The 16,138-nt window shown below is 38.5% G+C and overlaps 1 protein-coding gene across 7 annotated transcripts in view; it reads left to right on the top strand.

Moving 5' to 3' along the window:
• Positions 1-602: 602 nt before the first annotated feature.
• Positions 603-16,138, top strand: part of camta1a (calmodulin binding transcription activator 1a) — a 418,830-nt gene continuing 403,294 nt past the window's right edge. For 5 of the 7 annotated variants that reach the window (XM_038282727.1, XM_038282729.1, XM_038282723.1 and 2 more), the window contains exons 1-2: positions 603-748; positions 4,871-4,972. In XM_038282727.1, coding sequence (XP_038138655.1) covers positions 724-748; positions 4,871-4,972 — 127 coding nt within the window. In that variant the 5' untranslated portion in view covers positions 603-723. Of the gene's footprint in view, positions 749-796; positions 1,709-4,870; positions 4,973-16,138 lie in introns of those variants that run through there. The other 2 variants (XM_038282725.1, XM_038282726.1) reach the window with 2 other exon arrangements.

Here is a 16,138-nt window from a genome sequence, read left to right as displayed (position 1 = left end):
GCTGGAGGTTTCTTCCTGTTAAAAGGGAGTTTTTCCTCTCCACTGTCGCTACAAACATGCTTAGTGTGAGGGATTGCATTCAGTCCATGCAATCAACTGGTTTTCCTTAGATAGAAAACTTTGAATCAATTTGACTGTATGATCTGGTAAACTGGAAAAGTGCCTTGTGATGAGCTGTGTGTGTAAATTGGCGTTATATAAATAAACTGAATTGAACTGATAAAACTATGACTGGAAATATCAACCATGTTGTCTGTAGTTTGTTCTAACAGCTTTACATTCCACATCAATCCATTCAATCATGACGTTTACCAACTTTATTGTCACTTTGGGAGAACAATCCGGCCAAAAACACAAAATAAAACGAATTCCGAGCAGTTATAACTTAATAGGACGCCTAAAAACAACAGTTACGTGTTTATTTGTTTGTTTCACCGTCATTGTAGTAACAAGCATCTTACTTTTTTGAGATGCATGAAAAATGTCAGGAAAAAAAAAAGAAAGAAAGATCGAAGCTGGAGGTGCCAAAGTGAGGAGCGATGTGTTGTTTTTTTTCCTTCTCCACCTCCGTCACTCACCATCTCGCAGCCAATAGTAAGTTCGCCTCGGTCGGACCGACTCGCCGCGTGCCGCTCCCGGTCCCTCCTCGTGCTGTCCTCGCCGTGCACGCGCGTGGTACCCACGGTCGTGAGGAAGGAGGAGGATGTTGCGCGTGAAGGGGAAATGGCTGCCGAAAACAAGCCGGAAGGTAAGAAGAAATAGAATGGGATTAAATTTACCAGTGTGACCGTTGTGTGGTGGAAGGGGGGGATTTTTTTTCCCCTCCATCTTTTTTGAACAGAGCGGCCGTAACTCCGCGTGGGGATGTCACGAGCGCGAGGGCGAGAGCGAATTTTCTCCGGCGGAGAACGGCGCCGCTGTTTTCTTCACACAGAGGCAGCTGAAACGTGGAGACATCACTAGCCAGCTAATATTAGCTCTCATTGGAGCCAGTCGCTTTATTCCCAGCATAATAAGAACAAGAAAAAAGAAAAAGAAAAAAAAACGCCACAGGAACGCATTATCAGCGTGGATAAAAGTACCGCGTGTACTGCTTATTATGATCCGGATTCTTGTCAAACCGAGGCGCAGTGCAAGTTGTTCCCAACAAGGCTAAGTTAATGACAACACGTCATTAATCGACCAACTTCTCCCTTTATTTGTGTTGTTTTAGTTTACATATTTTCTAAGCGCTTCTTTCGGCTGCTCTGAAATAATAATTAAAGTACGTCTGGTTTTAAATATGTAAGTTAGAGAAGGTCCTTCAGTTCCCCCTTGAAGCGCAGGAATTTTCTATGCCATTCAGCGAGCAGTGATCTATTTTTAAATGTTTTTTTTTCTCCAATACTTTTCTTGCCCTATATTCGATGTGAACCAAGTGTAGCTCTGTAAGATGTCCTGTCGCGCCTGAAATGCCATCACACCAGCAGATGAAGAGGGAGGATGGAGAGCAGCCTGCCCATAACATTACTTTACACATAGGACAGACAGCATGATGACTTTCGCCTCCTTTCTCAGCTGATTCCAGTCGCTCCTCTCACTGAGAACCAAATGCATCAGGCTTAATTCTTTCTTTAAAAAAAAAATTAAAAATAAAGTGGAATATTTCATCACAACTTATATGCATGAGAAATCTATGCCCATTCAGAAAGGCCCATGGATTTTTTGGGTGAGTAATTAAATTAAATCCTGCATCAAATAAATAGTGCTGAAAAATGTCAATGTGTATGAAATCTACAGCTGTTAAAAAAGGATTTATGACTGCATGCAAATATTTGTTATTATTAACTTTTTGCTAATGAGTGCAATGTTGTTGCACTGAAACACCATCTTCATTATATTTCTTTTTTGGCGTTTAGGTATTTTCATAGCCTGGGGGGTGTAGCAAAAGGGAGATGCTAGACTTTTAATACTTGATGCATAATTTTAGATTCTTTAGTCTTTTGTTTGGTCCAAATATTGAATGCTTCCTTTAGTCTTTCAGAGATGAAAAGACAAGAGCTCTTTTAGTGTCAGTGACTTGAAAGATATGTTCTTTTAGTACAGAATGGAGATACATTTTTAATTGTTTCTGGTCATATAAAAAGTAGTGATGAAACACTGGTGGTTTCTGGTTGGTTTGGATGTCAGTGTGCCAACCTCCAAAAGGAGTCCCACCAGGGGATGCTATTGAGCTAAGGAGGCTCTCATATCTTTGGACTTAGTCTGGGGCTTGGACTAAAAAAATTAAGACATCTGTTTGGAGATAGTAATGACTATTCTCTATTGTAGTTTTCTAAATGTATTCCTTAGCATAAATGAACTGAAAATACATGTTATAGCTGAAAAAAACCCAACATAGTAAAGCATCTTCAATGCAATGGGCTTTTCTCTGAAAACCCAGGATTGAATGTCCCATTGCTGAGCCGGTCAAGTTATTTTCAGTGCTCCTGAGAGGCCGGTCAGTGGAAAAAAAGAAGGAGGAGGACGGAGAGCATAAGAGAAAGATTACTTCACACCTTTATGTAAATGCCATGTCTTCTCATGCAGACTTGATCTTCAGCTTTCATATAAAGCTGTCAGATGGCTTTTTTTTTAGTTAGCTCTTTGTTTATGTAGAACCTATGTTTTTAATAATGTTTTTATTTTATTTTTTACATAAGGGGTGAACCTGTTTTTGCAGCTATTGAAAAAGCAGGACTTTCTAATTCTTTAACCTTTTGTCCTTGTGGCATCAGGGCAGTTCTGATGGCTCACACTTGTTTGGCAGGTCTCATAAAAGCTCCATAACAAGTGAGGGGCCATGACCTGGACTCACTCTGTGGTGTAATGTTTACATCCTGGTGTATTTCTTCAAAGTCTCAGCCTCACCCTTGGGGGTATCTTTACTCCCCTTCACACTCCTAAAAATCTTAGTGTGTGTGTTACTTTAAGCACAGGGCTAGGAGGGCACTAAAAGGACAGGCTTGATATGCCTCACAATGAAACTGCTCTGGAGAAAACTACAGCCTGCGGTCTTAAACATCTGCCTGGACAAAGCCTTCGACAAATATTTTAGAGCAAGAGTCATAAGTGGGAGTGTAAACAGGGGATTTATAGGCAAGCCTGAGGTTCTTTTGGATCTTTATACTGTCTTAATATTTTTGTATGCCAAAAGTTTCATGCTTAAATTATTTCAAAATAGGAAACAAAAATCTAATAGAGGGATGAAGTAGCAGTCTATTGAAGTTCGGATCAAAACAGTCAACTAAGGTGGCCAATTTATAACTTAGGCTTACTTTTCTTATCTTTAGATTTGAAAAAGTTTCTTGATTTGATCAGAATTCAGTATGGAGCGCCAGCAAAAGATCAAGCAAGCACAGAGTTTGCTCTCAACTGCAAAAAAATGCTTTTGCAGCAATTATATAAACATATCTCTGCTGTTTTGTAAAAAGAGGCATTTATTTTTGAACCTCGTGATGTCAAATGGGCTGCTTGCTCTCCTGGCTCTGTGTTGTTTCAGTGAATCAGGTGCTCAGTTTTCTGCTCTGCCTTTTAGTTGGACCAGGAAGGTCTGTTGGATGTTGCTGATACGCATTGCTCCTGATTCCTGCACGTATAAGACCTTTATCAAATTGGGTCACGCCCAAACTGACCCTCGTTATAAATTTTTTCACCTTGTAGGGATTCAGAATATCTGTTTTAGTAATTAGTGACACAGAATGTGATAAAATAAGGATTTCCATAGTTTTTATGTTTTGCCAAACAGATCCTGGGTGTTAGACACAATTCTTTGAAAATTGTTAGGACAGTAAAAAAATATTGTTCTAAATAATAATTTTATTCCTTCAGTTTAATGTTATGAAACATATCGAAGCATCCATCCTTTTATTTGAGTACAATTTTGCACATAGGTTAAGAAATTATTGTTTTTAACTATCTGATGCCACAATTATTAGAACCCTTGTTGACAATACTTTATCAGCAAGGGTTCATCTTCTAATATAACCTTTTAAAAGAAGGGATCTTACAGCGAGGGATCCTTTGCCATTGCTGTTTCCGTCTCAACATTTTTGCAAATTTTTTCTCAAAAACTCACTAGATCTCATTTATAATGACCTGATATTTGTACAAAGTTCATAAAGCTTAAAAAGCATCTCCAGTGTGTCTAAAATGACAAAGGCCCAGAGCAGCACAGATCCTCCACTTTACTCAACATTTAGCCTAAGGTCCTCTCTGACAGTTTTATTTTGTATTTTATTGCTGAATTTCCTGAAGTAAGCGTTGTGAACGGTTTGATTTTAAGCTCATCTGAGCAAACACAGAGATCCACTGGGAGACCCAGTAATTTTCGTAAACTGTTTACCTTTGATGGCAAGGCAGAAAAGGCTTTTTCCTCACATGCCTCTCAAACAGCCAATTGACATAGACAAGGTCTTGGTGACCATATGATGTTATTCACTGCTGCAGTTCTTCCACTTACTGTGAGCTTTGCCGATTTGTTTAACTTCCTTTACCTTCTTCAATCTGTGTGGCTTCTTTTCTTTATTATTGCCTAAAAGAAGTAAGCCTCTGTGTGAAATGATATTTATTCTAATGAAACAAAAGATAATATAAATTTGTTAAATTAAAGGGTAAATGCACTCAAAGAAAAACATACTTAAGTTATTTTTTAATAGTTGTTATACTTGCAGTAAAATATAGGTTTCTGTTAAACCTCTTTCCACATCATTATTGAATGTTTTTAGTGTGTTTTCTTATTATATTCTGTGTTGTTTCTGTGTATTGCTGCATGGGGATTGTGTTTAGATATCACAGGCTGAGAGAATACTTTTCCTCGATCTTTCTCTACTTTTCTCTTTGCCTCCTTAAGGACTGAAGAAAGTTCGTAATCCGGATCGAATGTACAGATCAGCAGTGTGTTATGCTGGCCATGGTCCACCTAAGAGTATCAGTGATGACACAGAGACGAACAGTAAGAGTCAGTTATTAATACTGCATTCCCGCTGCAAGTCGCCACTAGCTGGCTAATCTATTATTCATCCATCAATTCATTTATTTACTTCTTGATTTCATCTGTTCCCATGCCCCCTTCCTTGTTTTTTTTTTTTTCTCCTCCAACACAACACCTCCTGCGGCTGCTCTGTTGATTGAAGTGTCTGCTTTACAGGATCATGCTGTCAATAGCTGAAGTGTTGTCGTTAACTAAGAGTGATTGTTTCAGGTTGAGGCCACGGGATCAGGACCTGAGCAGACCCTCAGAGACAAAGCTTGAGCTCTTAGCCATCAATTATGTCTTTGCCTTTTGTCCGCTTTTCTCAAAGCTTCTTTTATCAATGAGAAAATAGCTGCATAAATTCTAATTTTGTCCAGGTTACGTGGCAGGGGAGTGAAATATTCATGCATTTCCTGAAAGTTAATATTCTGTGATATTTAAATTGAATGAATATTTGTCTCTGTCTTCGTCTCCTTGCATTTGTGCTGTGGGAAAACAGCAGAGCGAGGGGCAAAGAACAAGAACGTGGGGAAAAAAGAAAAAAAAAAGCATCACAGAGGATTTTTATTACTTGTAAAAACCAGCTTCTGAGCGAACCGCCTCACTGCACTCCCAGTTCTGCACACAAGCGTTTTATTTCGTCACTACCAAAACAAATCAGTCAGAAATATAGGCCAAAGCCTTGACTTCATATTGGATGACTTTCTTTTCATTCTCTTTAGAAAATACGCCTGATCTTTTTTTGGGCTTCTGTCTTTTGCCACATGAGAAGCTGTCCCCCTCTGTGAAGCCGATTGTTCCTCAGCAGAAAGGAGCCCCCTTTATTCTTAATGAATACACCATCCCCTTCACTGCTGGACGACTGTGTTGATCTTGACTAGAGGCTGCGTAATTAAGTGTGCTCATGTATTGTCATTTCTAAATAGAGAGCATGAAATCACCCTAACCCCTTGTTAGGCTCTGTGCTTCACCAGTGATAACTGCCCCTGGAAGAGCTCCACGGCACCGCATTGTTTTGCTCTCTTTAACTGAGAATGTCTGAGAGATTTAATGGCAGGGGAGCGCTTGTGCAGATCTATGAAACAGGGTTGTAGTCTGTAACAGATACATAGCTGATAGACTTTTGTGTTACCCCCTCATGTGTGACAGCTCTGACTGACAATATGTTTTGCCAGTCTTGCTATTCTCCCTCATGTTATTGCGTGATATTACACTATCCTGTCCCCTGTGTCACACACTCTGTTTAATGTGTTCAGCCTGGAGGTTTTTCTGCCAACCAATGGGAGGGTGGGGGTGTGGGGGGTGCAGTCTGAATGCAGGCAGGCAAACCATTGATCTGAGTAATCGTCTGAGTAATTGTGGGAGTAGTTATGATACAAAAAAAGAAGGGTCTCTTTTGTGCACACATTTGTAAGCAAGAGGGAGAACAGTGGAAAAAGAAGAAGAAGAAGAAGAGGAGAGAGGCAGAGAAAAAGAGAGACCTCACCTCTGCTCTCCTTGAGATGGGATTTTTATGGATGGGTGAGCTCACTGAGGGCTGAGAACACATAAAGAGTCATTTTCAGTTTGTTGCAGGCAGTTAACCATGTGTGCATATTTGTTGGACTTCCATTAATAGGCCGAGGCGTTTCTATGTTGTTTTTTTTATTTGTTTATTTATTTTTAGCCGTTTGACTTTTTGACAGGCTTACCTTATTATGCTACACAAATCGACAGTGTGTCCTGTTTTTCCACACTGCTGAAATGTTTAAAAGTAAAGCTATGGACAAGCGCTCCGGGGCTACTTTACACACAGCTTCATGTCTCTTTAGAGTACAAATAACAAATAACGTGCAGTGAGATTCTCAGAAGTTTCTGTATTGCTTGTATCCAGTGGTGGTGGAGGGGAGGGCTCTCCCTTCCCATCTTTTCCAACAGCTGTTGTGTACATTGCAGGTCAAACACTCATCCTAGACACTATCTCTAGAGGGCAGAAACTGCTTACTTTGTTTTGGTTTGCTTTGTATCAACACAACATAAAAGTTCACTTCACTGATTCCTTGTTTGCCTTTAACACTTATGGGTGATGGTTAATTTCACAGTAAAAAAGTATGTTATCAAACAGACCACAGGCCATAAGATAAATATAATATAATTCTTACACTAATGTATGGATATTTTAAATCCAAGTCTGTTTACTCGCCCCTGTACTCCCATCAACAGCAATCAGGACCATGGACAGCGAAGCAAAGCCTCAGCAGAAAAAAAGGGCCTGAAAAGATAGCTGACACATGGTTTTAGAGTCATTTTTTTTTTTTCATTTTAATAGACGAGTTAACATGATTGATGAAGGTCAACCCAAGGTTATGGGAAAACAAACATTTTGAGAAATTCTTTGATGGATTTCTACTGAGGCACACTGAAATTCACATCTAAATTGCAAAAAATCCTTCAAGAAAATAAGCAGAACTTGACTCAGCAGTGAACTTTTCAGTAAGTAGATATGTCTATGAATGATTCACATTAGGAGAGTAAAAACTTGCTCAGCCTTATAATTTCAGCAACATATTTAAAGTAACTGGAATGTTTTGTGCAGAGGAGAGCTGTGCACAAAGTTTGAGCCTGTATTAGATTAAATTATACCCGTCCTTGCTGCAACTTTAGAATTACACCAGTTTGTATGAGGACTGTTTTTTCTAAGTAGCATAAAGTTATCAAATCGACATGTAAACAAAAATAGTATTTCACTCAAAAGTTTGTGGAAGAGAGAAATGGAGAAACTCCTAAACCAAATATCAAAGTTCATAATGGAGAACCTCAAGAAGCCGAGGCTGAAGGTTTGGCCTTGGCCTGAACAATACCCTGACCTAAACATAATTGAAAATCAATGAGCAGACCTCAAATGAGCAGTGCAAGCAAGATGGCACCACAGTGCCACAGGACAGCATTTTGCAGGAAATGAAAAAGTAAAGCCAAAAACTGAAATTCTGGGGATGTTATAAACAGTGTTTACATGCTGGGGCACTTTTAGAGAAATAGTTTTTGTTTTTGTTATTTTGAAGGCATAAAACATGGTTATAAAAAGTGAGGAAATGTCTCGCTCACTTTTTGGCGTAGTTTTATTTTGTTGGGGAAAAATAGTGCTCACCTCTGCCTCCTGCTCTAGTTTGTTGCAGGGGTTTCAGGATTTTATAGTTTCAGAGGAAATCATTTAAATTTAATTCCCCTCAAAGTTTGACATCCTTTCTAAGTATTTTTTTTTAAATGAAAGTTAAAGCCTCTGTTTGCACTTCATCCTCATTTTTTTATGTCTCTTTGTCAGATTTTTTTTTTTTTGCTTTGGGATGCAGCATGTCACCAGCTGACCATTTCTGCTTGGTTGTCTGAGTTCATCTCATCTTTGACATTTTAAATGTTTCTTTTCCTCTGCCGGCAACTTGTTACTGCTTTATGCCTCTTTTCACATGTCCATTTTCAGATCTCTGACCTGCTGTAGAGCAGTCCTTGATATTTCTTATAAATCTCATTATATTTATGTATTTCATGGATTATTTTTACACTTTGCAACTGCATTTAGCAAACTGACAAATGCTGTTATTTGAAAGTAAAATCATTTTGGTCTTCTAATTATTTTTCACAGTTTAAAGCTGATATAGTCGGAAAATCTTTAAAGCTAAATTCTAAAACAGTTTTGTGCAGCGAAAGTCATTCAGTTTAATGATTCTGAACTTCAGTGTAGTTAGGCCTTACTAATTTCTCAGCACCTCTCACTGGTCAGTTTAAATCAAGTGTTTATAAATAAGTAGGCTACAATTAACTGTGTAAACACAATTATCTGAGATAATTAGGCTCATGCTGGCAGAGTGCTCATATTCTTCTTTACTGAATCTCTCAGCTGATACTGACATAGGGTCAGATTGTAAAATGTTATTTGATGGATAGATGAAAGTTTCTTTATATTATTATTACTTTCCTGCAAATGCAATGCCTTGCAAAATTGACCGCAACTCTCCTGTTGCAACAAGAAACTTCTATTTGTTTTATTGGAAAAACCATAACAAAGTTGAGAATAGTTGTAAAGTGGAAGAAAAGCAATAGAAGGTTTTCTAACTTATCTGCAAGTAAATATCAGTTAAGTATAGCTTGTTTTTTTTATCCAGCTCCCCTGAGTGTTTGTTTTACTGAATCACTGTTAATACTGCATTAAGAGGGAGGACAGCATTACTTTGTCCTAATATAAAGTCAGCAAGTTTTAAATTGGTATCTTCTGGCCAGAAGACCTTCCACATGCTTATGTTAAAGTATGGATTTGAATCATGTATGCCATTTTCTTCCGTATGGGCTTTGGTCTGTCATTTTGTGGAGCACCAGGTCTTGATCGGCATGCTGCTTTAGATTTCCATTTTCAAATGATGCATTGAGTAGTGCTTCATGAAGTATGTGGTTTTATGATCTAACCTTTTAAGTTATCCAAGACTCTTCAACCTGTCTGTACTGTTCCTTGTTCAGTTTTAAAAAATTTTTTTTTTTACTTATCACATTTTCTTTGAATATTTTACTTTCTCTGTTATTTTTTTTATATTTAAAAAGCTTTACTAATAAAAAGCGTTCAGGTTGACCCATTCTTCTAATTGGTCAGCAGAAGAATACCTTAGTAAATCAGTGGCTGTTATAAAAATATATAAAAAACAAAAGCAAAACAATTAAAGTTATGTTACAGAAAGATGAAAGTGTCCATATCCAGAGCTTTAGTTGTGAAGTGATTTATCTGTGATGTGGTTCAGGATGGACCACAGTTACAGAGCTCCTGACATCTATAAGCCATATTAGCTTTTGTGGAAAATGGTTGCATTCAAACAGTTGCCTTAGATATGCACCGCCACCGGCGATTTGTTGAGTGATCTATAGCCAAAACATTAGCTTGCAATTTCTCCACAATGCAGGCACAGATTAAAAAGAAAAACTGTCACTCCCAGAGCGCTCCCAGACAGAGACAGAAGAGAGAGGGTTTTGCGTTCAGGGTTTAGATATTGATTAAAGATTTGTTTTTGTCAGCCTTTCCAGTCTCATGACCCTCGCTCTCATCTCTAGGGCGGGGCTGGAGCAAGCAAGCATGACAAATACCCTTAAATTCAGCCCAAGTGTTTGCTTAGGAGCCAGGATCAGTGATAATCCAAACATCAGCAGAGAAAAATATATCTTTATATCCGGGGTGATGTAAATTATGGAGCAGCTTGTGCAGGAGGCCGCTACGCCCTGTGATTAGAACATAAAAGCAGCAAACCTTTGTACTGGAGAAGGGTTTCCATCTCTGGTTAGACTTTTGTATGTGAGCTTGCTCATCAAGACCTGCAGTGTAATTGGCGGTAGTGTGCCAGCTCAGCTCAGCACGCCCATCATGTAACAAACCCTTGTATCAGACTTTTGTGCACTTTAGTGTTACTACCAAATTGTATTTTTCAGTGTATTTTTTCTGCAGCTACAGGCCGTTATTAAGCCTGCTGTTTCATCTCAGTTTCATATTAAACCTTAAAGGAATAGTACACCCAAAACATGATTAGCCTTCATTTTCTACTCACCCCCATGCTGAACAACACTCTGGAGTACTTTTTTGATATCTCAAATGCATCTGGAGATCTGGGAGGCTTCTTGCTGTCTGCTGACATTCAAATAATGGAGGTCTATTGTGCCCGAGACAGAAAGGTCCATAAAAGTCCACAAAAACGTGTCAATATTCCTCCATACTGCTCGTCCAATGTAATCCAAGTGTCCTGAGTGGGTAGCATCCAGAATTTACTCGAAACGAAGTCATTTAGAATGTTTTTAGAGCATAAACAGTAGTGTATAGGATTTCCTAATAGCGCCCCCATGCGCGCTCACGACGCTACGGAAGCCGGCAGACCAAACCGGAAGAAAGTGCGCATTCAGCGTCTGGTCTGCCGATAATGCAAGCGTAGAAGAAGAAATGTGCTGTTTACCTGTGCAAAGAAAGAAACAACGAAAGAAAAATGTCTGAGGACTTCAGTGTTGAGGAAGAGCATGAGTTCTTTGCCGAGCTGAATGCGCTGGTTTGGTCTGCCGGCTTCCGTAGAATCGCGAGCGCGCATGGGGGCGCTATTAGGAAATCCTATACACTACTGTTTATGCTCTAAAAACATTCTAAATGACTTCGTTTCGAGTAAATTCTGGATGCTACCCACTCAGGACACTTGGATTACATTGGACGAGCAGTATGGAGGAATATTGACACGTTTTTGTGGACTTTTATGGACCTTTCTGTCTCGGGCGCCATGGACCTCCATTATTTGAATGTCAGCAGACAGCAAGAAGCCTCCCAGATCTCCAGATGCATTTGAGATATCAAAAAAGTACTCCAGAGTGTTGTTCAGCATGGAGGTGAGTAGAAAATGAAGGCTAATCATGTTTTGGGTGTACTATTCCTTTAAAGGGAAATTCATATGCAAAATGCAGAGGAGCAGAGTTCTTTCAGTGCATTATTAGCTTATGCTAATGTAAGTATTTGTTCTTTAAACACTAATCAGATCATACAATTTGATTTGGAAGCTCTACTCTTTATTAAGTGTATTCCAAATTTAGCTTCTAAGGTATTCTCTCCTATGGGTTGTTTTCTGCTGATGTGCAAGTCGCTGTAGTTTCCATTCCACAGTGGGCAGAGCTCTAATTAATAAGCAATTCTTTGTTGGAAGCTCCTTCTTCACACGAGTGGAAATGCCCAGTGGAGGAAATCAAAGACATACAGCGGTTCAGATATTATTAGTGGGGATAAATAGATGTGAAAGAACAAAAAAAAGCTTTGAGAATGAATCGCTGTGAAAAGAAAGCCCTCCTCTACGTTGAGCTTTGAGCTTCACTAGAACCGTGGCCGTCTAACCCCTTTTTTTTTTTTTTCAAAGTTAGACAAGGACTCCTGGATTAGGAAATTACAACCTTAATAATCGGAACTGTATTTAACAACAAAAAGTGTGATATGCCCTGTTTGACAGGAGAAATGCACTCCTGTCTCAAACACACTGTCCTTTGATTTGACGGAATGCTTCGTTAAAGGGAAGACATCACAATTCATTAGATATATGTCTGATATTTAGTTGCAGACTGAGCTGTTTTTGTTTTGATTGTCTAATTTATGATCCTCTGACTGCAACAGATACTTGGCATGGGCGCCTGTGATACTCTGCCAGGCCTGTGCTGCAACCATGCTCACATCTTTCTTGTTTTGAAGGCTTCTTGCCCTCAGTCTGGTCTACAGCGAGGGAAACACATGCTCAGTTGGACTGAGGTCAGCTGACCGACTTTGCTATTCAGGAGCATCAGAGAGTATAAAAATACTGAAAGTCAGCATTTTAAACCCAGGGTTTGTTTATCATACCAAATGCATTTTACTGCCTGCAATGTATGCCCAGGCAATTGTAAAAAGTATCTTTTCACAGAATACAGTGGAAATTCTGTGAGAATTTACATTTATATTTTTACTGGTAGCTGTGAAAAATAAAGAACCCCTTGAAATAAATTGATGTGTGGAGATTAACTTTATGGCACAGATAGGGAGTTTCAAAATAGTGGTAATCTATTATTTCCTAACCTTATTATGCCTTATTAACCAAAATGAAAGAAAACATTACCTTGTTTTAATACATACTAATATGATCTCAGGGAGGCTAGAGACAAGGAGGTTGTTTTATGTTTTCATATTTTTGCAACTTTTTTAGCAAAATTTTGTTATCTTTGATGGCATATGTGGAGTAAAATAAGAAAGTGATGAGGAATTACACAATGGTAGGACTTAAGAGTCTTCGTAACGCTAGAAATATCTAAAACCAGCTTTAGTAATAACATGATGGGGCCGCAGTGTGGACTTTAGTTAGTGAAATGTAATGCTTTAAAAAAATGCAGCTGTGTTATAATGCCCCACCTAATAGTAAAGTTTTTTACTGCACAGTATTTAGAAAGGGAAGTTGATATTCAAAGCAAGTGCACATAAATGAGGCTTAGGCTATATGATTAAAACAAAGACAATATTACAACCCTTGATAAAAGAATGTTGTATTTCTGTTTATCCCCCCCTTCTTTAAATGCTTTAGCAAGTGAGAAGAGTGAGCACATTTTTATAATTTTATCTAGGGTTTAAATCATCCTTTAAGTTCATGGAGCTCAGTATATCAGAAAAGGGTTTGCCATAGTGAAGAAATTAATCCTTACGATCTTCCTAATTATGAAATAAAAGGAAAATGAAATACATTTTTTTCTAATGACAATCTGGGAATTGTAGTGTGCTTATATGTATTCACCCTCCTTCACCTTAGTTTAACTTGCTGCCCTCAGAGGTTCACCTGCTTGTATTTAATTCAGTATTGAAATCCAGCTATTCAGTGAATTCCTCAGAGGTTTGTTACTGAATATTACTGAACAAACAGCATCATGAAGACCAATGAGCACAGCAGACAGATCAGAGATAAAACTGAGTAAAAGTTGAAAGCTGACTTAGGTTCTGAAACAATACGCCAATCTTTGAATGGCTCACAGAGCACAGTTCAAAACATCATCTGAGATGGAAGGAGCAGAGTATACATGATAAAGCTGGAAGAGCTGTGGAGATCCACAACTCGGCTGAAACGTATCTTGGAAAGCTAACACGGTACATCCATCTAAGAACATAGATCTGTGGCATCATCATGACATGGGGATGGTTTTCTTCAGGAAGGACACAAAATCTGGTCAGAGTTGATGTGAAGATGGATGGAGATAAAAGAAGGTCAGTCATGGAAGGAAAGCTGTTAGTTGCTGCAGAATAGTTGAGGTGGGGGTAGAGGTCCACACTCAAACAAACCTAAACGTACAACCGGAGCTAAAGCGGACTGGTTTAGACTCTTCCTAAAAAAATAGTATTGTTTGGAAGTTTGTTTATCTCAGTAACTCCATCACTAAATGGATGAAATTATATAAATGAGTTACATGCAGATTGATGTGTTTAAAGGATAATATTCTGCTGAGAGAAAGAGGAAATATAACATTTAAGATTAGAATATCATATCACAGAAAAAAACCCTGATATAGAATTATGAGCTTTATGATAAATAGGTTTTAAAACCTACTTAATCTTATTTCTAAGTAGTGCTTTTCAACCAACAAACAAACCTCGATGCTACAGATATTGTAATCTAAAAAAGACGTCTGTTTTCAGTTTATAAAATAAGCCTTTATCAGTACAGGCAGAAGTCCAACCAAGAGTCTCTGAAAGGGAAGAACATTGCTGTCACAGATGCTCCCCATCCAACTCTTCCAATTTGAAGTTGTGGATGTGTGTAGTGTAGTCTGCACATAAAGGCAGTCATATTCTTCTTCCTTTCCCTCAGCTTGTGTTATTCAGCAGCAGCATGTTCTCCAGTTTTGACGATAAAACCACTCTGCCGGTACCTCAGAACAGATGCTAGATGTGAATCTTAATTGGGCTAAGCCAATGATTACGTGTGCAGCTCATAAAAAAAAACGGAGTCTACATGTAGTATTACGGGGGACAGAAGGATGTAGCAGATTTTACAAATCTACATTGGTGCTCCTTTGGGTGTAGTGATGTTCTACCTTACACATTATACCCAGGGGCTTCATGCCAGCTCTGTCTCTGCGGATCAACCAGGTCGGATTTTCCTGGATGTTCAGGGACAGCGACACTGTTCTCTATTTGTGTGATAGGCAGCAAGCAAACCACAGAGGTTCTATCTCTGTGATTACATTTTGAAAACTTTTGTCTTTCTTTTCCTTAAGCCAAGCGTTGATATCTCAAGAGATTCATGCTCAGCTCTGACATTCATTCTGTTTTCTGTCCTTCACTTTATTGCTTATTTCTTCCCATTGTTCACATATATAAAGGCCATTTCATTTTCAGGCATTTGTTTGTTCTCTTGTTTAAATTCGTTCTAAAGCCTCATTGCATTACGGATAAATAGTAATTTGCATTTTACTGAGTAAATCTATTTACATTTGGTTTCTTACGCAGACATTACAACTGAAAAATAGATTCATTTTCATATGGATTAAGTAGTCCCAGAAAATGCATTGTTATATTGTTTATCATGTTTATTGTTATAAATCTGGTCGTGATTCTATAAAAAACTAGAAGTTTGCTGTGAAATTCATCTGGCAGTAAGAAGTTAGGATCAGCCTTTTTGATGCTACAATACTTCAGGCTATATTTTTCAAGATATAACACATTTCCTTACAATATTCATATTAAAGGTGATATGATATTTAGTGTTATTTAATAGCTTACTTAACTGAAGGAGGCACAGGTTAGGGGGGAAATCCTGTCATCACTACAGCTGTTGGCTGGGTTTTACAAGTCTGGCCTTTGATAAAAAGAGGGAGGAGGAAAACCATTGTGATGGAGAGCCATTAGAAGTCCCACTAAATTTTTTACAAGCCATGTTGTGGGACGGTGCAGATATGTGGAGGAAGGTCCTCTGGTTGGATCAGTACAAGCTGTTCCTTTTGCCCTAAATGCAAGATGCAGTGAGTGAAGGAAAACTGAAACAGTGCATCGATTCGCCACGACCGCGCCGTCAGATGAATGGATATGGTGGTGGCAGCATAATGCTGTGGGAGGGAGATGGTCGGTGTTTTATGGGAGGATAAATTGAGCCAAATAACAGGGAATCCTATACAAACCTCTGCCATTGACCTGAAGGTTGTACATTACAGTAGTTTGGATAAAATATTACTATTTACAACCAAAAACAAATGTTAACATACATTTTGTAAAAAAAAAAAAATGAACTAAGTTTTTCCTCTCTATCAGTTAGGTTAGGGTTCCAAAACTTATTTCTGTTTGTTAAAATCTAAAGCATAAGATGGAGAATTCCTTAAATATGTTTTATTAATTTCTTCAAATCCAGAGGTTTTTCTTTTAAGCAACTAGGAAAGGCCCAGATGTTGATATCTCAGTATTGTAGGCGAAATGGTGGCACCTATGTGTGTCTTCTAAAGCAGCAGCTCACACACTCTGCTTTGTTGTAGGATCTAATGGAAAAATCTCAGGCAAGTCTGGTTCAACTTTAGTTACAGCCTGGGATGCCTCAAGGTAATGGTGTTAATCTTTTCAAATAATTATATGCAATTATAAGCTCCATGTGAATGTGCTGCCATCAAACCAGT

This window comes from Cyprinodon tularosa, unplaced genomic scaffold (assembly GCF_016077235.1).
Source record: "Cyprinodon tularosa strain WSP-4 unplaced genomic scaffold, ASM1607723v1 ctg187, whole genome shotgun sequence".
NCBI classification, from domain to species: Eukaryota; Metazoa; Chordata; class Actinopteri; order Cyprinodontiformes; family Cyprinodontidae; genus Cyprinodon; species Cyprinodon tularosa.
The sequence above is the reverse complement of the archived record's forward strand: the minus strand, read 5'-3'. Positions and strand labels throughout refer to the sequence as shown.